This window comes from Lytechinus variegatus, chromosome 11, assembly GCF_018143015.1.
Source record: "Lytechinus variegatus isolate NC3 chromosome 11, Lvar_3.0, whole genome shotgun sequence".
In the NCBI taxonomy this organism is placed as follows: Eukaryota; Metazoa; Echinodermata; class Echinoidea; order Temnopleuroida; family Toxopneustidae; genus Lytechinus; species Lytechinus variegatus.
This window is the reverse complement of record NC_054750.1, coordinates 22510739-22534988: the sequence shown is the minus strand read 5'-3', so window position 1 is coordinate 22534988 and position 24250 is coordinate 22510739. Positions and strand designations below refer to the sequence as shown.

The following is a 24250-nucleotide window of genomic DNA, read 5'->3' as shown; positions in this document are numbered from 1 at the left end:
GTCATTGACGATGTCGAAGGGGTCCTTATTCTGAACTATATAAATTATAACCAGATTAGATATACTACGGTCCAGTGTAGGTATTCATCCAAGTATAAACCCTCTTTTGATGAAACTTAATTGGTGGAATTAATAACCAAAAATATTGTCACGTTTGGATGCCAAATTATTAGGCCTTGATTAAATATAAATAAATCACTCTCATTAGATACATATTGCAACATATTCAGTATAGGTTAATTCATGCTGATGTTAACTGCTGAATACAGTTTGATGTTATGTTGATATGCATGTGATTCATGATTTAATTCTGATTATTCAATTTCTTTAACTACATGTACATTTATAGAGCGGGTCGCTCTGAATTAAATTTATGTTACATATAGATATTGAATGATTGTGTGATTATTGCAAGTGGTAACTACTTTCGTTTCAAACAGAACCAAATCTATTACCAGACTGGGAATTTCAGTCCCAAGATCTGACAAACGGCTATTAGACCAACAGGCTATTAGACGAGATGGTAATTAGACGAAATGGTTATTGGACTTTGTTGATAGTTGACTAACTAATGGTAGACGAAATAATATCAGACCATGCGATAGTGGGGGAAAAGGCAGTAGACGAAAAGGCAATAAACCGATAAATATCCATACAAAAGTAATCCTGATTTCCAAATCACTTAATTCTCTTTCTCGTGTCTCAAAATACTTAGTGAAAGCATATTTTATATCTTATCTGTAACTCGAGTCCTGAAGAAAATACCGCTACATGTGACGTTATGCGTTAGAAAAACTACGACATTATGCGTTGACAGCGACGTTATGCCTTGGTGCGACATCATCGGTTGTAACTTGAACTATATTGTGTTGCACATACGCCCCTCTTTATGGGTTTTTGTTTAACCTTTCCACCAATAAATTAACACCTTGGTTTCTCTCATTCATTTCAACCATTAGAAATCTGGATTTCAATTTAATTACTGTGATCGCGGAGGGAGCATTTTACGATTTAATTCAACTCAGAGTTTTGTGAGTATATCTATTCATTTTTTGAAAGAAATACCTAGTTAACATGTTCAAACACATTAATATGCTTTTCGCACTGTACTTTTTGTCCTAAATTGGTGGGGCTAGGGGGGGGGGGGGTCTTAGCCCCACCAATTTCTCGGGGTTAAGCTTAGCCCACTTCGTTTTCACACTACGTTTCAGCAAAGTGGGCTAGCACAGTAAATAGTACGGTACTATCTGGCCCTGCAAAAAAGCAGGGTTAGCCGGCTTATTGTGGTGCTAGCACCACAATTGCGGTGCTGTTAGAGATGCAGTGTGAAAAAGAAACAGGGCTAAGGAAAGTGGGGCCAAGCATTAACCAATCACAGAAGTCGAATTGCACGTTAATCACGCTCTGTATGGTAAAATCATCAGTATTCATGAGCTGAGAGATAGTCCGGGGTTAAGGCATTAACTACGGTTGAGCAGATAGTATTGGGTTAAGAAAAACAGTATGAATCGAAAAAAAGATAGTATGGGTTTAAGGATAGTCCAGGGTTAAGGATAGTATGGGGTTAAGGAAATGCAATGTGAAAAGCATATAAGTCTCTTTTTTAGGAAGAAAATAACCTCATAGTGGATTTTGGGCTTTTATTCGAGGAGGGCGGGGATGTTGTTGCCCGGGGTTCGATCTCCGGTTACGGCACCTACATTGGCAGCGGAGCAGAGGATTATCTTTTTTGGGGGACGGCTATCGTTGCGTCCCCCCAAACACAAAAGATAAAAATGATAATAATGATCAGAAGAAAAAATGGAAACGATGATAATGAAAATAATTATAAATATAATCATAATTATAATGATTATGAAAATAAACGTAATAATAATGACAATTATGATAATAGTGATAGTAATAACAATAGTAATAACAATAACAATAAAAGCATTAATTTGTCGGTTTAATTTGGTCCGTTTTGCTGGCATGTCTTTCGCATAATGTTTCTATTAAAACCCTTCTCCAACGCCTTTATATGCAGGTTCCTGACAACACCAGAAATACAGGAATTTCCGGTAGAGATCTTCGAAGGATTGGAAGGACTTCAATCTATGTGAGTACTTGTCTTCAACATATTCCGCTTATAGTCGTTGTCCTCGACGGTATATGTTACATACCCGAACCGAACTATGAACACGATGAAACATAACTATTGATCCCTCACAAAAAGAAAACGAGTTCAAGTTCGCATCCTACGTGCAACATTGGCCGCACCTTTTTGGTGCAATTTGCACCCTCAGCAGAGAAGGTGCAAAAACACCTTTTATTCCAGTTTGCACCCCAAAATCCGGTCGTGCGAATCCTAAAATTAGTCTCTTACTGCACCCTTGAAGGTGCAGAAAGATTAAGGTGAAAAAAGGCTCCCCAAAATGTGTCCATGTGTTGCATTTGAAGGCTGCAAATTTTCATTTTTTTGGAATTCAGATTGCGAGGGAGTAGTCCCGCAATGCTAGGGTATTTGACATGAAAACCTTACCTTTCCTTATTCAGTAAAAAAAATAACTGTGAAGAATTGAAAGTGAGCCCGTGAAACCTTGGCCAGCTTCGTAATCCGTCATTTAAAGTTTCCTTAATAACACATTGAGGTTACCCTTGATACTTGTATCGTGATTTTGGTTCAAAAGATTCTTAGAACAAAATTGAAAGACGAACAGTCTAAGCAGTGATGAAATCAATGGATCTCCCTGATTCTGCTGTACAATAATCCATCTAAGTTAGTCATACCATTTTCCCCTGGAAATTCTACTTTTGTAGGTATGTTACTGACTTCCGTCTCTGCTGCCGGGTATCCAACCTGAAGGAGTGCGTTGACTACGAGCCAGTGCGGTTTTCCTCCTGCTCTGGTCTGCTCGAATACCAGGCTCTCGGCATTTGCATGTGGCTCCTTGGAGCTTCGGCCTTTTTCGGGAACGCATTCGTCCTGGTGATGCGACTCCGTGCTCAAAGGGACCTCAAGAGAGCAAGAAAGACGGTCAAAATCCAATCGCTTCTCATTATTAACCTCGCCACGGCTGATCTGCTGACAGGACTTTATATGCTCGTTTTGGCAGCGGCAGATACAGCATTTGGGTCAGAGTACTTCGTGTACGCCGCCGAGTGGCGGGAAGGGCTGCCCTGCAAGATAATTGGAATCCTCGCTTTGTTGTCCGGCGAGGCTTCTGTTCTCATCCTGGCTCTTATCAGCATCGATCGTCTTCTTGTAGTGGTCTTTCCCTTCGGACCAGTCCACCTTTCTGTTAGGTCAGTGAAGATCTGGGCTGCCGTGATCTGGATCTTTTCCACCATAGCCGGCATTCTGCCTCCGATCATTACCTCTGTTTTGAGCGAGGACGCGGTAGGCTATTTCTATATCTACTCAGACGTCTGCCTCGGCCTTCCACTTATTCGCAGCACCGATGTTGATTTAGTTGTCGAAGAGTACGACTACGAAACTGGAAACGTCGACTATACTTTGAATTATATAGCAGACGGAAAATATGCTTATTATGCCATCCTGGTATTCATAGGTTTAAATCTGCTGTGTTTTCTCATCATCCTCTTCTCGTACGTCGCCATCTTTGTTTACGCGCGTCGTACGGCACGCAGGGCAAAGCGCACACCTGAAAGGGAACAGGAATTGCGACTTGCCGCGCGCATGGCCTTGATCGTAGGCACGGACTTCTGTTGCTGGATGCCGATCATCATCCTCGGTATCCTCACGCAAACTGGCGCAGTCTCCGTTTCTACGCAAATGTACGCATGGTGCGTCGTTTTCATCATACCCATAAACTCGGCAGTAAACCCTTTTCTATATACCTTCGGCGAGGCATGCACACGGGGAAGACGAGGTATTCGCGGTCATTCGTCAACTCCGGTTGCATCAAACTCCGGATCAAACTCAGAGCAGAATTCCAAAGGAACAAAGACATCTCTCATTTGAAGTATGAGGAACTCTTTCTTCAATACAATCTTCTTCAAATCTATTCATACCTTAATATCCGTTGTTGACTTAGGTGCAACAGCTACACTCATAATAGATCGTGACAAGACTTGAGCTGGGTGATCACAGTGTGTTCATATAATGGACTATTTGAGATTGTTCACACTGATAAAATGCTCAAACTCAACAGTTTGAAGATATTTTCACACTGTGAACACCTCAACAGTGTCACTATTCATAGCATGTTCACATGGCTACCTGTGTGAGCATGATTGTGATTTACACTTCCAATGCTCAAATTTAACAATGTGAATGTGATTTCACGTATATGATCAACACTGTAACCACATTTAAGTCCGGTGTTGACCTTGGTGTTGGTGTTGACATTCGGACCATAGCTCCAAAACTTATTTAGAGTTTGTAAAACGGATCCAGATCACATTATCGACTTCTCAACAACTAGTGAGCGACTTTTCGGGACCATCTTCATTTTATCTTTGGTGTTATAATCGTGTAAAAATTGACACAACACTAAAAAGTCAACACTGAACTTGAAATCACCCATTGTCGGGTACAAAATGTGTTCAAGTAGGTTTTCTAGTAGGGTTATTCTACAGTCACACAATGGCGAGCGTAGCTCCAGTCCGACAAAAGCTAATATTATTACCAATCATCGGTGGTTAAGAGTATATGTCATGAGTCTGACTGCAGAATAAACGCGTTAGGTACCTTATCCATCAAAATTCTGTGTAACGTCTTTTAGCAGAAACGTAAAAAAATTATCATGTCACACAGCTTGCATTGCAGGAAAGCTTTTAAGACGGACCCGAAAGTCTTCCCAAATCAAATACTGTCGTAACGGGCCGTTCGCATTGTACAGCGAAAAGTCCGGATTGATTTGTCTATGACGAACACGAAGTGTGAGAATTTGTATGTACTAAAAGGCCGCTTACGGGTTTTCAGGCAAAAAAAAAACAGCTCTTACTTTAGACAAAATAAGCTAATAAATTTGACAAACGATCAAGTTAAGTCTGATAATAATTGAGCCGTATAAAAAATGTATTTTTTGTTTTTTCTTAATTTAATCTTTATCACAAAAATTCGAATGAATACATCATCACTGGAGATACGACTGCTTTTTTTTACATCAAAAGTTGGCATGGAGACAAGGGTGCGCTATAAACAGTGCATACTTTTTATCATCAAAGGTAAGCGAGAAAGACAAACTCGATGAGGTTAATGGGTACAGGTTTCAAACTCAATGAAACAGCCATTACAAGCATGACAAGAGCGGTGAAAACAAGTGACACGTTGATTCAAGAACAAAATATAGTTCTTAGATTGACCTTAAAGTTGATCTTGTCTAAAACAGGACTATATCAATAATGGCAAACAACTAATCAAAGTCTCGAACTCACCAAATTTCATCAAACTATCGTTCCGGGAAAGTGACATTTCATTTTCTTTATCACTTCTATTGTATAATTTATAATATTGCAACTTTTAATATTATAAATGGAACAGTACTTTCTTTAGTATTTGCTCTACGATATGCATGTGTATTTGCTCTTTTTTTTAGAAAATATGTTTGTGAATTAAAATGTTTACTGAAATAAAAGTAAAACACGTATCATCATTGTTTCCATTTAGAATAAATTATCATTCGAGAGAAATGTAGTTAATCTTGAGGTATTTTCTATATAAATGTCAAACAAAAATTGTATTTGGAACAACTATCGTAAATTCATTGGCCCGTATTCTGAATTGTGGATTGACGCGGGTCGGAATTTAGAATTTCAATCTCCCTTTCAAATGAAAACATTTCAAAATAGTTTACAAAACAATGAGGACAGTATTGGTTACTACAAGTCGAATTAAAATAATCAGGGGTCAATAAGAAGGCAACTTAATGTGGGTTTAGCAAGATCGAGAGGAGGTGAGGTCATAAGTCGAAGGAAAATAGGGGAGAATAAGGAAGCAACTTAATGTGGGTTTAGCAAGATCAAGAGGAGATGAAGCAATAAATCGAAGAAAAATAGTAAGGGGAGAATAAGGAAGAAACTTAATGTGGGTTTAGCAAGATCGAGAGGATATGAAGTCTGTCAAAAGTTTATTGCACGTTGTGTCACATGAAGACAAAAGTGAAAGTTGACAGTTTACTTGTTGAATACAAACCCTGGATTTCATATTGACAGTAATTACATAATACAAAGAACATTCTTGGATGTTGTTTCACAAATCTGCTCGAAAGTAACGCGCGACTTTACCATGTTACGCAATAATAATAAACTTGTCTTGGGTGCCAAACGAGATCCTCAACCATTTGGATCAACATCAGCTAAAGTTAAAATCAACTCTTAGTGTATTAACATGATTGTTATAACGAGCATGAGAATGCAAACTAAAAAAAAAAAACTTTTTGAAAAGAACTTTAGACATTCTATGCAATTAAACATGGGAAAAGTCGGAGATACATTTAACAAAATGTATTAAAAAGGTGTTACAAACGACAACTCGACATTGCATAACAAGTGCTCATAGCGCAAGAACACCACAGCCACACCTTGTGTAACTTAAGGACAGCTTTATGAAACACCACCACACCATAATGCAAGTTAATATCATCTGGGTTCGAGTCTCATCCTATCGTTGAGTAAGGCAATTCGATATCTACGTGGCAATTGTTCTTTTACGCGCAAATTTAGAGTCCCATGAAGTTTAGTGTGATTTATAAAAGGGGGGGGGGGGGGGTAGCTTGGGCAAAGGTTTTTGGTAAAAATACCTGAAAAAATGGTGGAAAAGGTTTGAGGAAAATCCATGAAAGATTAAGAAAGTTATTGAAGTTTTAAGTTTTTGATTTGTGACGTTATATGCGAGCAGTGGCCCTATTTTTTAAATGTAATATAAAAAGCATGAATTTCAATTCTTGAATGGTTCACAATGACTGAAATCTTCTCTCAGGAGCAGGGGTGATTTTTTGTTGTTGTCTGTTGATGTAATGAAGGTACAAGAAATATCAGTTTCAATTTTGTGAAAAAATTACATTTCATTGATTTTTTTTTAATTCACGATACCTCGAGACTGCTCGCATATGATATCACAAATCAAAAGATTAAAATTCTAATAACCTATCAAGTATTTGACAGATTTTCCTCAAACCTCCACCAACTTCTATCATTTTTTGTTACGTTTTAGAATAAGTTTTCACCCGTGCCACATTGGAGGCACTGTGTTATTATTGTGGCATTTGGGTGCAACTCATACAAAGCAAAGTTGAACCATTTCCCCCTGAAAATTTAGACATAAATTCGTAAGCGTATGGAAAATGACAGAGACTGGCTTACTTTACGTTTTTTTAAATATATAATTATACATGGAATATGGAGCTCAGACTCGGAACTTTCAACACAAGTCCACGAACCATGATATCTTGATAATTCCAACCTAAAAAATTGATGATATAATTTCTTGCATTATCTTCTTGCGCTTTATTATTGATCCTTATTGTCCGACCAGGCGTCTTGTGGACTCGGATGACCATTGTGGACCCCGTTGCTTGAACTCTCTCTGAAAGGAAAAAGATAGAAAAGGAAAAGGTACGGGTGAAATATGTTTTCTGAATACTATGTCAAAATATACATCAAAATATTTGGAGAAAAAATGTCTAAATGTTCCTTGCTCGCAGCTTTTTAGATATTTTGCCTGACACGACATATCTCGCCCCTTAAATTTTTGGCTCATTACGCCACTAGACTTCAATATCTTCCTCTGTTCAGCCTGTTGGCAGAATTACTCGCTGTTATCAAATAAAAATAAATGAGAAAAGTATAAATGATGATTTAATAGTTATCACTATATCATTTCTATTTTTGAGATAATCTGTTTGCCATGTACAGAGCGATCTTGTTATAAGAACACAGTCATGGAAGAATTCTTCTATATCACACGGGTTAATCGTTTGGACCTTTTGTCCAACGAACGATATTTTCTTCTTTTCTTGAACATGAGGAAATACACGAACGCATCTCCATTTTGGTTGAGATTGTTCCCGGGACTTCTCTTTTTTCCCCAAATCCTCAACACCGGCCTATACAGCAATGTACAAATCTGTGTCAATGCCGTGACGTGACATTCGATCTACATTAATTATTCGTTTTAAAGAAATGAGATGGGGAAGAATGCGGAAATTGTTTAATACGTTTTCCTTGTCATAATGTTTCAATAATTATTTTTCAAAGTATTAATTGTGCCAATACAAAACCCTGAACTAGCCAAAAGTCTGTATTTTTTAGCCATTTCAAAACTTACCTTACCAATCCCCATCTTTCGGCGATATTTGTTGAAATAGATTCATCTTTTTTTTCTTTCGAATTCTTTAAATTAAATGAAATTCTATAAAAAAAAAAATCCTTATCTTACCCGTCACCGACTTTGGACGATACTGTCGGCAGGAATGGTTTCTTCCTTTGCTCTCCAGCATTGGTGTTTGCTGTGCTTAGATTGGTGGAGAATTCTTCCGGCATGGTAGACACCGGGGCTCCATCTGGATACTTTATCACATCAATAACCTTATGAAAAATAATCAATATTCTATATAGCGTAATAAACATGATAAAGCTTCCCGAATACCGAAGAAATGGACAACTCACATTCCATACATCCTGGGTGAGTTTTAGCAATGCTTTCAAGAACATAGAAAATATATTGTCTAACGCCCTTCATCGCAATGAGCAACCCCCCCCCCCCTCACATTACACACATCCTAGGAAACTATGTAAGTGAGTTTTAGCACCGCGGTGCAGAACGCTTTTAAGAACATAGAACATGTATTGTCTAGCGCCCTTCAAGAGTTCGTGTAGAAATCAGCAGTTTCGTCCTGAATAATTGCAATTTTTCGTCAGCTCCGAAATTTGGAACAAACCACTGTTACAGTTCACCAATAATGTCGACAAGGAGCTGCTCATTGTCATATGATGGGCATTTTCAATAGATTTACTGTGTTCTTAAGTTCGTTCTGCGTAGCGGTGCAAAAACCCGCTCATGTCGACCCCACCTACTTGACCACACCCCTCCTTCCACACCACATCAGTGCACTCTGGGGTCAAAAAGAAGTAGCTCCCTGTGAGCTGTTATAGAAAGTTATGTTTTTGATCTTGGATTTTCGGATTCACAATCTTCAGGGAAGTGCCTCTCACTATAAGATAGAGCTTTACTAGAAAATTCGAGAATGCTTATAAAAAAGTTGGAGTGTGAATATACACGGCAAAAAGTGTAATATCAACCGCTGTACATAGAGGAAAACACCAGTTATTTTACACCGGTTGACAGTGTTAGTTTAACACCTATAGGTGCTGCTACAACACCTTCGCCCGTTAATTTTACACTCTTTGGTGTTATGTTCATTCAATCTCTAGGGTGTAATTTTAACACCTCAGTGTGTGGTCCTCTATTAACACCCACTGGTGTCGGTTTTAACACCAGTGTACAGTTTTTTTTTTTACAGTGTACTGTCATCTTAAGTAAAGGGTGATCAATCAATTCGAGCAAACGTAATTAAACATTCAGGGAGCATCTCATCAGTATTTTTGTCCGTCTGCCCTTAATTTTGATTGGCTTAGAAGTATCGTTGATATGGTAACTTTGAAAAATGGGACTTTTCGGATAAAACGTTTGACAAGTCCTTTCATGAAATGCTCCCTATGTGAAACATGTGTAATTAGTGGGGTAAAATACTCGGTGTCTTTTACTAACCTTGGGTAAAAATATAACGAGGAGAGTAGTGATGGTACTGACGATCACACACATACCGGTAACAATGTAGACCAATGTGTAGTCTTTAGGGTCCATTACCAGGTTGAACAGCGCCCCCACTGCCGACAGAATGGACACGTTATAGACGGAAATGCCGATATTCTTGGCGTCGTTCAGGGCGCGGATTTTAACCGCTCTTGTTTCAAAAGCTGCAGGGATAGCATTGATTAATGAAACTTTGAGAAATAGATCGACATTTAATTAATAACTACTTAATCAATCTCAAAATATTCGCCCTTGGTATACGATGGGTAAGATATAAATATACAAAACACTTTAAATGAGTATCAAAAGCTTTTCAAGTATATGTAAGGGAAACATGCCGTGTACATTGTAATTCAAAATGCGAGATTTCTTCTCTGTATTAATCCAATGGTCAGTTAATCCGTCGATATTTTTCGCATAGTACACTTGGCAATGGACAAAAAAAAATGCGATACGTATTTGAAAGGATCCGGAGAGAAAAAGAGGAGAAGGAGCAAAAGAAAGATAAGATGAAAAATGATAGGGAAAAGAGAAAAAGGAAATAAGATGAAGAAGATGATAATAATTATGATGAAGAAGAAGAAAAAAAGGAGAAAAAGACGAAATTGGAGGGGAAAAGGAGGAGCAGGGGCTAGAAAGGAGAAAGAGAAAGCAGAAGCTTCTTACCAAGGAAAAGGCCGAACATGAGTAGTATACCGTTGAAGATATAAATCCCTGAGAGCCATGACAGGCTGTTAATACCATTTCTCCTACACACCTGAAGTTCTGGAATGATCACCCGATCCTCTGATGCTGAAGACTATAGTCGCCAACAACGAAGGAGAAAATAATAGCCATTGTATATTTTATGAAATATATTAGCAATTGACAATTCAGAGCTTTTTTTTCGAATATTATTGTTTGTGTCAATAGTCCAGGATGCAACAGGGGCGATGTTACAGCATTATTTTTAATTTTTAATTAAAAGGGGTGAAAAGACAGTGAGCAGAATATGAAATAATTGAGAAGAGGAAAGCATATGAAGTGATGGTGGGGTTGCGTTAGTTTAAAATCACATTTTCCCCTTAGATATAAATCAGAATGCTTGTTCGTTCATCTACATCCCCCCCATCAAATTACCTTTCCCTTGCATCTTGTTTATTAGTAATACATACATAGAAAGGGCATTTACAAACTATATCCTGGTACTCGGATATTCTGATACAGATGTTCATTTTTCTCATAAATACACGAAAGGCAGAAATCTACGGTAAATCCTCAGGTGCTTACTAATAAATCTATCAAAATTGGCAGTATAGACGGACATAACAATTCATATCAACTTTAAAGTCTTACATCTGGATGATAACAGAGTATGCTTTTAAGGGATTAGATGTAATAATTTCTCACTTACGTCTTCTGTAAATTGAATCACTTGAGCTCGTAATGGATTAATAACATCCCATATGAGGAGGTAGAGGCTCTCCACAAGCACAAATCCTCCAACCATTACCACGAGTTGGTAATCTTTTACAGACTTTGCAGGGGAAAACAAGAATAAATTCAGTTATAATGTTTCTTTGCTAGTTCCTACATCTGAATTATCATTCAATACCTATTTTGTCAATCTAAAACCAAGCAAATGCTTAAACGCACAAGCAAAATGTTCGCTTTAAGCATACCCTTTTACTCATAGCTTAATCGTCAAAGCAAATGATACCAGACAGTTAGCAATTGCTTGAAATTAGTAGATGTGACATCAGCCCACCTAATAAATATTCACGACGACGTGCATATCATTCACTGTTTTCACAAAATATATATAACTTTAAGATTCAATAACTTTGCTCTTTGTAATCAGATTTTGATGAAATTTTCTGCATTTTGATTTGTCAATTTTACTCTATTTATTTAGATATAGATATTTTTAGCCCAGAGCATCCCTTTCAGTCCCACACTTGTGGCTGTGCACTATTTCACGCTCTCCCCACGTTCCTCGTACTAAACGTGGTAAAATTAAAGCAAACGCGTTAACATTCTCCCATTGCCTGTGTAATAAAATTAAACTTCCCTGGTCGGAGAATCTTTATTGGCAATGATTTGGATTATCAACTCACCCGCTTCTGTAGTTTCTTATTGATGAATATTTTATGTACTCTGAAAGTTTTCGAGAACATTGCTCCGAACGCGAGTGTAAACCCGAGAGAAAGGGTCCACAGTCGAGCCTATAGTTAGAGCGAAAAGAATAATAAGCTCCATTATTCGTGTTATCTCAGAACATCGCAGTGAATAGATGGTTCATTATAGGAGGACATGCGTACGTGAAAAAAATGCAAAGGCGTTTATGCAGTAAGTTCGGAAGAAAATTATCGGGACCCCGTCTTACAGAGACATGCGATAGGCCTATACTGAAATCAAACTCAAATTTTTGTAATTAATCTTAGTTGTAAAAATATGCGACATTTACATTATCTACCGATTAATACAATGTTTCTGAGCTCGCTGCATACTATTACTCGGGCGACCGTAATATGACGCTTGGGCATTCAAGGAATTTCTTCGTACCGGGTACCCATTTACTTCACCAGGGTGGAGGCCCGCATTTCTCTTTCTACAGAAACGGAGTTCAATTGGAATTTACGTTTACCTCTGATGCATCTCTCTCCAAGACGTGGCCAAAACGTAAAGTTCTCGTAAATGTTTGTGCTGGAAGGCCTAATGTGCAATTTAAAAAGATTTTGGGAACTCCTAACATGGACAAATTGGCACCGCCCCCCCCCCCAACTGCGCAATGGCTATGTTTCAGAACGGTGCATAATGTCAATATTTAGTTCTTCACTCGAGAAAGTCGTTCAAGTACATGAAAAATGTCTGAAATACAAAAGTGGGTTCGTAGTTATTTTTTTTCAAACGCCAATGGGATGTGACAGCAACAATACTAAGAGCAAAATCAACCGCACAAGACAATAACATACCCTGCATATCAAATCCATCCTCTGAAGGCTAACGATCCGGGCATCGGTACCCATGAGCACCACGGACGAGAATGTCATGATACTTCCCAAAATAATGATATTATTGATGTTTGGACTGGATAATTTGATTGTTCTAAACAGAAAAAAGGACAGAAACAGAAGAGAAATGTGAATATGCAGATTGACGATTTCCAACGTGTGATGGTGTGGATATTCCTCTACCGGGAATATAGATCACAAACGATTCCACTTGACAGCAATATTAATTCTATCAAAAATAAGAATAACAGATTGAGATGTAAAATGTATGCATTAACTTCAGACTGGTCGATATCTCACTGATGGTCATCTGACAAACTCTAAATGTCTATATGAAATATAGGACAATATTGGCGGGTGTGCCTGTAATCGAAGCTACATGGAAGAAATTGATGCAGACGATCTTTGTTACAGTCCTGGAGGCCGTAACACAAAGCTTATCAATCGTAGAACTTTTTTATCGTTTGATGCATTGACTACAATGTAGAACTAATCGTAAAAATCAAGCAAATGAGTAATAATGATATTAATAATATATGTATATTTACCCAGGGAAGCCGCTTCAGTTCCGAAAACTGTTCTCCCAGCGGGCCCTGCTATTATTATTACCCCGGCTTTAGTTTTAGCTGGGCTGCCTAGGCGCTCAAAGCATTCAAGGAATTTCTTCCTACCGGGTACCCATTCACCACCCCGGGTTGAGTGCAGCACAGTGTGGTTAAATTTCTTGCTGAAGGAAATTACGCCATGGCTGGGGAGTAATCGCTAACATTTTTGTTATGGGACCCTGGTCAATATATATTTCGGTATTCCAGATTGGGCACTTATGATTATACAAGCTCTCTTTCTCAAAGTTAACTAGAGCTTGCCGGAACTGGCTTAGGGATTTGGGAGTCTGGCCCTCTACGTTAGCATGGGGGAAGATATATTCCATATTTCAACGTTGAATGTGGACTGCTGTTTCAGATGCTGTTTAGTGTCGGTTGTAGATGTAAATAATCACATCGGTCTGTGTTCTAAACACGCAATTACACATACAGATGCGTTTGTTACTGCCATGTTACATTTTTACGGTATCATTCACTCCACCATAAGGGCATTTGTGCAGGAGTTGAAATTGATTTACCCATGATGGCTTCTTAAATAGTGAAACCCGTGGGATATAAAGTTAGCTTGTGTGAAAGCAGGAAAATCAAATCATGCGATCAACGACAGTTTGAGTAAAACTGGACAACTGGACGATAAAGAAATTAATAAGCGAATAGAAAACAGACTTATCAGCATAAATAAATGTTCCAGCTGGACAGTATTGTTATTGAAAAATAATCAGAATCTGTCATCTTTACAATGTTATCGGAAACAAACCTTTGGTTCCTGAGTGCTACGTTGAACGCCAGGAAAGCAATAGCTAAGATGATACCTAAATATGATAAGACACTGATAGCTGCGTATACACTCCTGGGCATTGTAAGAAGCTCACTCTCAAAGAAAATTTCATCATGGGGTGGATTCCCTCCTTTAAAGAAGACCAAGAAGAGAAAATGAAATATTTGTTTAGTATATCTAAATTTTACTTGGATAACATGGTTAGCATTCAAGAATGTTCCCGGAAACATACTCTGGAAATTTTTTCTTGTTTGAAAAAAAACAACACTATTTAAAACATTAAGCACATTGTTCAAGACCGTCACTCTAGCAACTATTGTTTAGGCTTTTTGAATAACTGTTTAAAGTTTTTAAACAAGTTGTTTAAAAAGTTTAAGCAATTACAAAAAATATTATTTTTGTTAGAGTGACAGGCTAAAACAACGTGCAATTTTTACCTGTGTAGGGGAAATGTGCATGCGTCATAAGAGTTTCTTTGGTGATGAAAATAAATGGAATATTCCAATATTTTTTTATGGCTACTGGATTTTTGTGATCTAAACTACTCAATAAATCAATTTATATCCTGATGTGAGCGAACAAGTTTTGAGAAGTTGGAAGACAGAAGGGCTGTGTCATTATGGGGAAAATGCGGGAAAAGTACGTAGCGAGCGAAAATTGAAAAACAATATGCAGGGGTCTGTATTACATAAATTATGACAATTGTTATATATGAAAAAGAATTGTAAGAGCAATTACATTCATTGTATTCAGTTATTTTCTCTTTAAGAATATTCCAGAATGTTCTTGCAGTAAAACTTTATTAGGCACTATATTTAATGAGATAAAGTAATTTCTGTTATTTCTGCAATTTGCAAGATACACTAAGAGAAGGCTACACAATAGGCTGAGGAATTTTGTTATTTAAGGCAGACAATAGAGCTTTCTCGGCAGTGGAAAAGAACAATAGGATTAGCTATGGTATTTACATCTTTTTGATTTCAATGAGGTCATTCAAGAGGCTTCTAAATTTAGACTGTTCTAGAAATGACAGAATGTTCTTTTAGTAACGAAGTTGTTACATTTAAAAAAAGCGAATAATTTTTTCAAAGGGTGAGATTTTTTTATTCATAATATCACCCCCACTCCCCCAACACACATACACATATTCAAAGGATGTATTGATTGGTATATGATACAATTTATAACCATATTTGAAGGTCAAGTCCATTAGTCTTTACCTCAGCAATGAGTTCACTCTCAAAGATAAGCAAGTTATTCCTTGACTTTCAAAATTAAGGGAAGAAATTTATTCCACAGCACTTGGAAAAACAATGACACTTTTATAATAATTATGTAGGATATGAAGGTAAAACCCCCTCACTCTTATCGACGAATATTGATGGATATGCGCTGAGCAATCATCAATCATATGGACTTTCCCCTGCATGTTAATACCACTCATTTTTCACTTTAATGTCAGAAAGAAGGTACCATTATTTTTTTCTTTTTACTGGTAAAAGTAAATGAATTTTCAAAATAGCTAATGGCGTTAAAATCGGAGCAGAGATGCGTTATTAATATGTAAGTTGCCAAGGTCGGTAATAAAGGCGATGCGACGGCCGCCAATTATCCATTATTCCATTCTTGTTGCCAACATCTAATACAGAAGCTCTTCCGTTCGATCAGGCAATGAATAAGATTCGGAACCTTTCTTTTTTTCGAAACCTTTCTTGAACCCATACATCGATAGTGATATGACGGTATGCATGTTTGCTCTAATAGGTTAATGCGATCATTCTCAAGCACGGTCTAGCAATGTTCAAAATGGACAAAATGGGTAAAATTAAAGAGGATTGATGTGTTGGCTAAAGTGATTCTAATTTCAATTTCAAATCGGTATCCTTTGGATCCTTTCCGCTCGCATATGAATATTTAGGAAACATGGCTGGGGGATTTAGAACCACCAAGATGCATTTTCACCCTTCCAATATGAAAGATACTTTTACAACCTTTTTTTCTGAGATGTTAGGTGCTCATTGACCATGTTGACGAGTGCTTTAATCTGTGCCGCTGCCGCCTCTCGGGAAGTCTCAAATCGATAAGCTCTTTCCCGTAACAACACAAAAACAATCAAAAGATGAATTCAGGTAGGAAAGTAATTTTGTTACTATCAAAAATGCAGAACAGCGCGTGAAGCCTCAAAGTATACTGATTGTTTGATTAATATTAATGTTCCATGATAATAACCGTTTTTGTTGCGTCAATGCTACCCCAGAAAAATCTAAAAAGTGATAGGATGGAAAGGTTCAATGCCCCCTCAAAATGGCAGCCGACTACAAGAGGCAATCCCGAAAGGGGGGGAGTACTGTTTACTTTTCTTTCTTTTTTTTTTTACTTATTTAGCAATTTAGATGGATTTTTTGTCCAAAAGATTAATGTAATGGAAATGAACTTCCTTTTACGGCGCGTGTCCGTCAATCAATCCCCATATCAACAATAGGTCATGCGCTGTAGTGATTTCAACGTGCGGAGAATTAAGGAAGCTACCACGACCCCCCCCCCCTTTTGTTACATGCATGTCCATCCTTTCTGCCCTTTGCGTTTATAGGAAGTATTAGAATGAACTATTACTGTGCATGTATTTTGTACTATCACAGTAAAGTTTAATTAAAGCCAGAAAAATGTGAATTCATCAACATGAACTTAAAATGTCAAAAATATGATATAATGATGATGATGATGATGATGACAATACATTTTTTGTTGATGATAATTGTAATAATAGCAATAAATGAAATGATAACAATAATGATGATGCTAATAACAGTAAACATAAAAATTATAATAATAGTTATTATCATAGCAGTACTAATAGTACTGCTCCTTCTACTACTGCTACTACTACCACTACTACTTCTGCTACCGCTACTGCTACTACTATTACTGTTACTAATAATATATTGCTACTACTACTACGTACTACTACTACACTGTTAGAAAAAATAAAAGAAGTTCCTGCAGCAGAGTCTCGAGAACACCTGTAATCTTACCGAATTGCGTAATCTTACAGGAAATTGGTATTTGATGTATGGAATCTTACAAATTTCCTTAAATAAAACACCCTTTTCCCCTTTTTAAACAGACCTGTTCTGTTAAATTGCAGAAAAATTCTTGTTTTATGAATTTACAGAATGATTCTGTTATCTGTTTATTTTCTGTAAAATCACGGGTTTTTACCAATTTCCTGTAAGATTACGCAATTCGGTAAGAAAACAGGTGTTCTCGAGACTCTGCTGCAGGAACTTCTTTTATTTTTTCTAACAGTGTACTACTACAACTAGTAGGAGTAATATTAATTTTATAAAGCGCTTATTTTACTAAAAACATACAAAGATATAGTGAAACAAGCAGTATAAATGACATATAGAGGTATTTGTCACTTTTAATTATTTGTATTTCCGGTTGTATTGGTTTTGGGTATCGACTAATCAACATATTGAATGGGGGGGGGGGGGTAAAAGATTTTGCAATACGAATATCATCAAGAAAGTATTTAATTTACCGATCCAGGATATATTGTGCTCTCCAGACCAGTCGAAGCGATTGTCGTTGTCGTAGTAATACCCGACGGTTCTCGGTTCGCCATCTGAGACAAGAAAAAAAAAAACAATTTTAGAGATTTCTGAGGGTATAATTGGAATAAGTAATATAGACGATGGTCAAATAATGACTATTGAGATAACAAGAATGACATACAGAGAGAGAGAAAACGAAACCACGGATAACGGAAGATGATAAAGATATTTTGCATGGAGTAAAACAAATAATAAATGGTCAAATAGTGGCTGAGATCGCAAGAGAAAGAGAGTGAGGGGGGATCAGGGCTGCAAAAACAAAAGAAAAGATATTTCGCAGGAACCATTTTGTTAAAAGAATTAAGTTTATAATGGGAAGGGGGAAAGTAGAAAATGGTCAAATAGTGACTGTGATCGCAAGAGAAAAAGAGAGAAAAACAAAATCCTGCGAATAACAGAAATCTCATAAACCAATCTATTTCGACAAATCTTGACAAGCATTACAACCACCCCCCCCAAAAAAATAATAATGTTAAAAGAAGAATAGTGACAGATTTGGTAGGGCAGGGGGGGGGTAGCGCATGATGATATTTGTTATTTTGATATTGCAGTAATTGATATATTTGTATTGGTGAAGTTCCTTACCCCATACTTGCTCGATGATAAATCTCCCGAGCCGATCTCCGTTCTCAAATGCTAGCGGGCCCTGCGATGAAAATAAAAGAATCGATGTATGGGAACCACTCACGATGCACTCTAATTGTGATTATAATAATTAAAAAGAAAGTTAGTAAGCATACCATGATAAATACACATGGCCCCGCTTCTTCCACTGAATTCCCGAAAGCCCGGGTTCGATTCCCGGCAGAGACATCGGCTTTACCAATATTTCCAAAGCGTAGTAGCTCTGGGGAGCCTTGATTTAAGCTACGCCCTCCATTCCTCTCCTCATTCATTTCTTTACATGTACACACATATATAAATATATATATATATATAAAGCAAAATTTAATGTGAATAAAACAACCGTAGATAGAAAAGTTGATCAAATTTTCGACCATAGGGCTTCATCAGGAAATGATGAATTTATTAGTCAACAACACCAAGAAACGCATTGCGCAAAATGCAAAGCGTAGGAAACAACGCGCTAAGAGGTAAGACGCGAAGCGCAACAGTACAAAAGAAAAGAGATGGAGAAAGAGAAAAAGAAAGAAAGGGGAAAAAAGAAGAAGAAAGCCGGGAGACAAAAGGAAGAGAGAAAACGGAAAAAGAAAAAGCGACTAGAAGAAAAGAAAGGGAAGGACAACATAAAGAAAGGAAGAAAACAAGAAAGGGAAGCAAGAGAGAATATATATATATATATTATTCTTAAACAATGACAGCCAAACCAAACCAAAATAGATACCCAAGTGGCCACTTTAATGACGGCTCGCTACATCTGACAAAATAGAGGATAATGATAAAGAGTAACGAACAGTAATACTGATTATGAGAAAAGACAAATAAATGTGGAAAGATGGTATTTGATGGTCTATACTTTTATAGGCCTACATCATTCGAATTATTGATGGAAATGTTCATACCGAAACCCCTTCCGCATCCAACTTATCGAGTTGATCCATGATAATGTCTCGCATCTCCACGTCGTCATAATTGAAATTATCCAAGGTTTTATTCACTGAAATGACAATATCGTTACAAAAATACTGAAATTCTACGGCAAGCTACGTATTCAAACGTTAACGATTTGCTTAATCAATCCGAAATCAAATCACGTATGCTATATTCTGTTTTCTATCTTGCCACGACTACATTTAAGGAGACACTGTAGGCAGAGTTCATTTTTTACAGGTTAGAGATATATCAATATCTGTTACCTTCCTTCTCGTGTAAAGAAGATGTCAATGTTGGAGACAGATTTTTTAAAAGTACATTCATGAAAAAACATATATATCATTAATTTATGTAGCGACATACTATTTGCAGAAAGAAAAAAATACACATCGATCCACTCAATGTGAATGATTCAAGATGAATGCTGTTTTATCAAAAACATTACCTTGTTCAAGGATGTCTATGGAAGAATTCATGGCCGCTGCCATAGCAAACACAGCATCGTAAGGATAGGTATAAAATGACATGAATTTATTCCCTGCGACTGCTCTATAACGTTCCTCGTTTTCCGCGGCAGTCTGCAAAAATATAAGTAATAATCATCATAATAGGTCCATTTATATAGCACAGTTACTATGTGCATATACTCTACTGCGCTTTGATAATTGGTATCATATTATTACCCCGGCTGTAGCTGAGCCGCCATATTAATAGGCGCTAAAGCGTTCAAGGAAAAATCCTACCGGGTACCCATTCACCTCACCTGGTCGAGTGCAGCACAATGTGGATAAATTTCTTGCTGAAGGAAATTACGCTGGGATTCGAACCCACGACCCTCTGTTTCAAAGTCCGAAGACTAATCCACTGGGCCACAAGTAGTAAACATAGAACTATAATCGGGACAGTAAGATACAACATTTCATACTCCCTCATGTTGTAATATCTAAAATTTAGAATTAATCATGCTCTATTCAAGTACATGTAGCTAGGGCATGTTGTAAGCGAATGATTCCCCTGTACGTGCAATACAGTATAGACTGCCGGGTGTAGGACATCAATGTAGAAATTGACCCCCCCCCCTGCCATTCCGACAACAAAAAACCGTCGTCAATATCCGAGGATGATGGTGATAGTTGTTGATGATGATGATGATGGTGTTGGTGACGACGATGATGATGGTGGTGGTAATGATAATGATAATGATGATGGACTTGATGATGATGACGATAATGATGATGATATTACAAACATTTAAATGGCAACATATTTTCAAAAGAAAAAATATTGTGGTACAGACTCCTCCATTTTAAATTTATAAACGGAATAAGACTTTGTCCTGTTAGTGGATTTTTTTTTCAAAACATGGAACATGGAAACGGAAAAAGTGTAATGATTGATTAACGAGGAGGGGGGGGGGGGGTGGTAAGGGAAGCTCGTACTCGGTTACACTTCGTAATTCCGAAGGTTTTTTATTCCGAAAATTCGTTATTCCGAAACACGTAAATTGCCTATACATATATATATTAATCCGAAAACGTAAAAGGGTTCGTTAATCCGAACATTTGTGGCGTTATTCCGAAGGTTCGATAATCCAAAAACGAAATAAGGTTCGATGTTCCGAAGGCTCGTTAATCCGAAAACGAAACAAGGTTCGTTCTTCCGAAGGTTCGTTAGTCCGAAAACAAAATAAGGTTCGTTAATTATTTAGTTTTCGGACTAAGGAACCTTCGGAATTACGAACCTCACTTCGTTTTCGGACGAACAAACCTTTGGAACTACGAACCTCACTTCGTTATTGGACTAACGAACCTTCTAAATTACGAACCTTCGGATATACGAACCTTCGGAACAACGAACCTTCGGAATAATGAAGCTTCGGAATTACGAATGTATGCGCTCGTACTCACCTCTCCGCTAATTGTAATACCCGGATAGTCTGTGTGGAAGACCCAATTTGGTATAATTGCTGTCTGACCAGCAGTGATCATCTCTTCGGCTGTACACGAGACGGAGGGGTCATCCTGGGTCAGAAACTGGCGATTCACGTATCCTATACCTCGAAGAATCCAGGCATACCTCTCACCAGTCATTCCAAGTTTATAAGCCTACGATTAGGATTAGGATTAAAGCTAAACTCACACCATCAATACCGACTCCAAACCGACAAAAGAGTTCCTCAGTAACATTTCCCCTACGGCCGCCGTACGGCAAGTAAAAAACAGCCGTTTAATCTACTGTATTTTTGCTCAATCCACCCATATGTAGCCGGTACAAAATATATTGAAACGGCTGTTTTCGACTCGCCGCACGGCGGTCATAGGAGAAATGTGACCGAGGTATAATAAACGAAATAAATAAATCCCGCATAAGATTTATAAAGCGAGCTTTCAATCTTATTTAGTGCTCAAAGAAAGAAAATAAACACAGGTTGGAACTTTGACTTAAATGTGTCAAATGCACTCTTATTCAGGGCCCCGCCTTACAAAGAGTTACGATTGATCCAATCAATAGTAACTCTTTTGAAATCAATCGGCGTCATAATTTTTTCTACGGGAAATGCGCACAATGTCCTTTGTAAACAAAAAAAAGTGCGGTGCATTTTCAAGAAAACAATGAATGCATGAATGTAAACCGTAGCTAGAAAGTATTTTGAACAAACAAACATGCATAATAGATGTTGACGTTGCTGGCCGTCCATAGTTGTGATTGATCGGATCAATTGCAACTCTTTGCAAGACGCGGCCCAGGTCTGTCTTCAGACCAAAATTAAATATGCAATATTTTAAGCTATATGATTGAAATGAAATAATGTAATAGGTTTGATCGGTCAGGGGTAGGGTTAGCTGGTGTGACAGTTACAAAAAAAAAAATAAAAGCATATCAGAGAAAGCGAGCGACGTTATCTGACCTCTGAGATGCCTTGATGAAATCAACGATTTTTTTTTTCGATCGTCACCATTTTGATTTGACTTGATCAATCACAACTCGTAAAATCGTTGTGTGTGTGTGTAAAGTCCTTCAATAATAGTTATTGAATCATTGAGTATGCGTGTGTTCATTCACTCAATATTGATTTGTGTGTGTGTGTTCAGTAATTCAATATTAATTATTGAATTATTGAGTGTGTGTTCAGTCATTCAATATCAATTATTAAATTATTTAGTGTGTGTTCAGTTATTCAATATTAATTATTGAGTGTGTGTGTTTAGTAGTCATTCAATGTTAATTATTGAGTGTGTATGTGTTCAGTCATTCAATATTGATTATTGAATTATTGAGTGAGTGTGCAACCGCGTAGCCAGGATTCCATTTTGGAGGGAGCGGTAACACTTACAGAGCGCGCTCCCTAGGGGGTGGGTGCAGGGAGGGGGAGTTTCCCCCGTCCCGCGCAAAGCGCGAAGCTTTTAGTGTTTCATAAATTAAAATGAAAAGGAGCCGTTTCTCTTGTCTCTAGTACCTCCAATTCGGTTGACTATATTGCGATTTTGAACCTTGTTTCAAAAGTGATTGTGAACGCACAAAAGAGGTATACAATGGAGGAAATTAAAATGATAATAACTCCGCGCGAAGCGCGGAAGCTTAAGCGTTTTATCAATTTTTCTTGCCATAAAAAGGGTCCCGAGAAAAGGGTATTCTCAAAGATATATTGAATACTTTCTTTGGAAAGATCAGATTTGATTACAAACAATTTAGCAACAGTGCATATTTCTAACTCGCAAAACAGAGGAGAAGATTGGTAAAAGAAAATATTCCTCCCCGCGCAGAGCAACGAAACTCTGAAATTTCCAAGGACGGACGTTTCATCAAATGTAGATATCTCTAATACCCAATCGGCTCCAATCGATTTTCTAAGATTATTGAACTTCAATACAAGGAAAATAGTGCGCAAAAAGTTGAAACTTCTGTGATTTAGTGAAATTATCTATCTATATAAAAAAAGATGGCTATTTCTTTTTACTTATCCTGAAGCGCTTCAATTTGAATATAAAGAAACTTAAGTGTCATTCAAAATTTCAAATCGAGGGCGCAAAAAAGGACAGGAGATGAATGTATACAGGGAAATGACATGAAGTTTAATACAATTTGATGAAAAATATTGTACTTTTTCATTTAATACGACACGGATTTCATACCTTCCTCTTTTTTAAATTAGGAACCTGTTTGCCCCAAAATAATGGGGTTTTTTTTAGTAATGAGCTGAAAAGCGGGAGAAGTTGACTTTATGGAGGTGACGGCAGAAACTGATGTAAATATTTTACCCGCTCGGAGCCGACCAGACCAGAAGTTGCGCGATCAATTGAAAAAAGATACAAAGCTACCTTTCTTTCCTTTCCCCCCTTTCCTTTTCTCCTCTCTTTTTCCCCTTCTTTTTTTTGGGGGGTGGACGTTTTTTTTTTTTTTTGGGGGGGGGGCAACCGCTCCCACCGCCCCCCGGCTACGCGCCTGTGAGTGTGTGTGTGTTTGTTCAGTCATTCAATATTAGTTATTGAATTACTGAGTGAGTGTGTGAGTGTGTTCAGTCATTCAATATCAATTATTGAATTATCGAGTGTGTGTGTGTGCTCAGTCACTCAATATTAATTATTGAGTGTGTGTTCAGTCATTCAATATTAATTATTGAATTATTGAGTGTGTGTGTGGGTTCAGTCATTCAATATTGATTATTAAATTATTTAGTGAGTGTGTGTGTGTTCAGTCATTCAATATTAATTATTGAATTACTGAGTGAGTGTGTGTGTGTTCAGTCATTCAATATTAATTATTGAATTATTGAGTTTGTGTGTGTTCAGTCATTCAATATCAATTACTGAATTATTGAGTGTGTGTGTTCACTCATTCAATATTAATTATTTATTTATTTAGTGTGTGTGTGTGTGCTCAGTCATTCAATATTAATTATTGAAAGGGTGAGTGTGTGTGTGTTCAGTCATTCAATAATAATT

General features: G+C 37.4%; 3 protein-coding genes across 4 annotated transcripts in view; 1 reads left to right on the top strand and 2 right to left on the bottom strand.

Annotated features, from left to right (window-relative positions):
- LOC121423675 (G-protein coupled receptor GRL101-like) overlaps nt 1–4407 on the top strand; it is a 37250-nt gene extending 32843 nt beyond the window's left edge. For both annotated transcript variants that reach the window (XM_041619100.1, XM_041619099.1), the window contains exons 12-14: nt 960–1031; nt 2027–2098; nt 2800–4407. In XM_041619100.1, coding sequence (XP_041475034.1) covers nt 960–1031; nt 2027–2098; nt 2800–3964 — 1309 coding nt within the window. In that variant the 3' untranslated portion in view covers nt 3965–4407. The remainder of the gene's footprint in view (nt 1–959; nt 1032–2026; nt 2099–2799) is intronic.
- Nucleotides 4408–5551: 1144 nt separating this feature from the next.
- Nucleotides 5552–12870, bottom strand: LOC121424496 (gamma-aminobutyric acid type B receptor subunit 2-like). The gene is made up of 7 exons (XM_041620203.1): nt 12715–12870; nt 11857–11964; nt 11154–11276; nt 10427–10559; nt 9716–9924; nt 8384–8532; nt 5552–7531 (listed from the first exon to the last, which is right to left on the bottom strand). Exons 1-7 carry the CDS (start codon nt 12790–12792, stop codon nt 7456–7458), a joined length of 876 nt encoding a protein of 291 aa, XP_041476137.1. The 5' UTR covers nt 12793–12870; the 3' UTR covers nt 5552–7455.
- A 106-nt stretch (nt 12871–12976) lies between these two features.
- The window catches only part of LOC121424264 (gamma-aminobutyric acid type B receptor subunit 1-like), a 51671-nt gene continuing 40397 nt past the window's right edge, over nt 12977–24250 (bottom strand). The window contains exons 6-12 of the mRNA XM_041619884.1: nt 21215–21412; nt 19753–19885; nt 19277–19371; nt 18339–18399; nt 17681–17764; nt 14097–14266; nt 12977–12982 (exon numbers count right to left, since the gene is read on the bottom strand). Of these exons, the coding sequence (XP_041475818.1) occupies nt 12977–12982; nt 14097–14266; nt 17681–17764; nt 18339–18399; nt 19277–19371; nt 19753–19885; nt 21215–21412 (747 nt within the window). The remainder of the gene's footprint in view (nt 12983–14096; nt 14267–17680; nt 17765–18338; nt 18400–19276; nt 19372–19752; nt 19886–21214; nt 21413–24250) is intronic.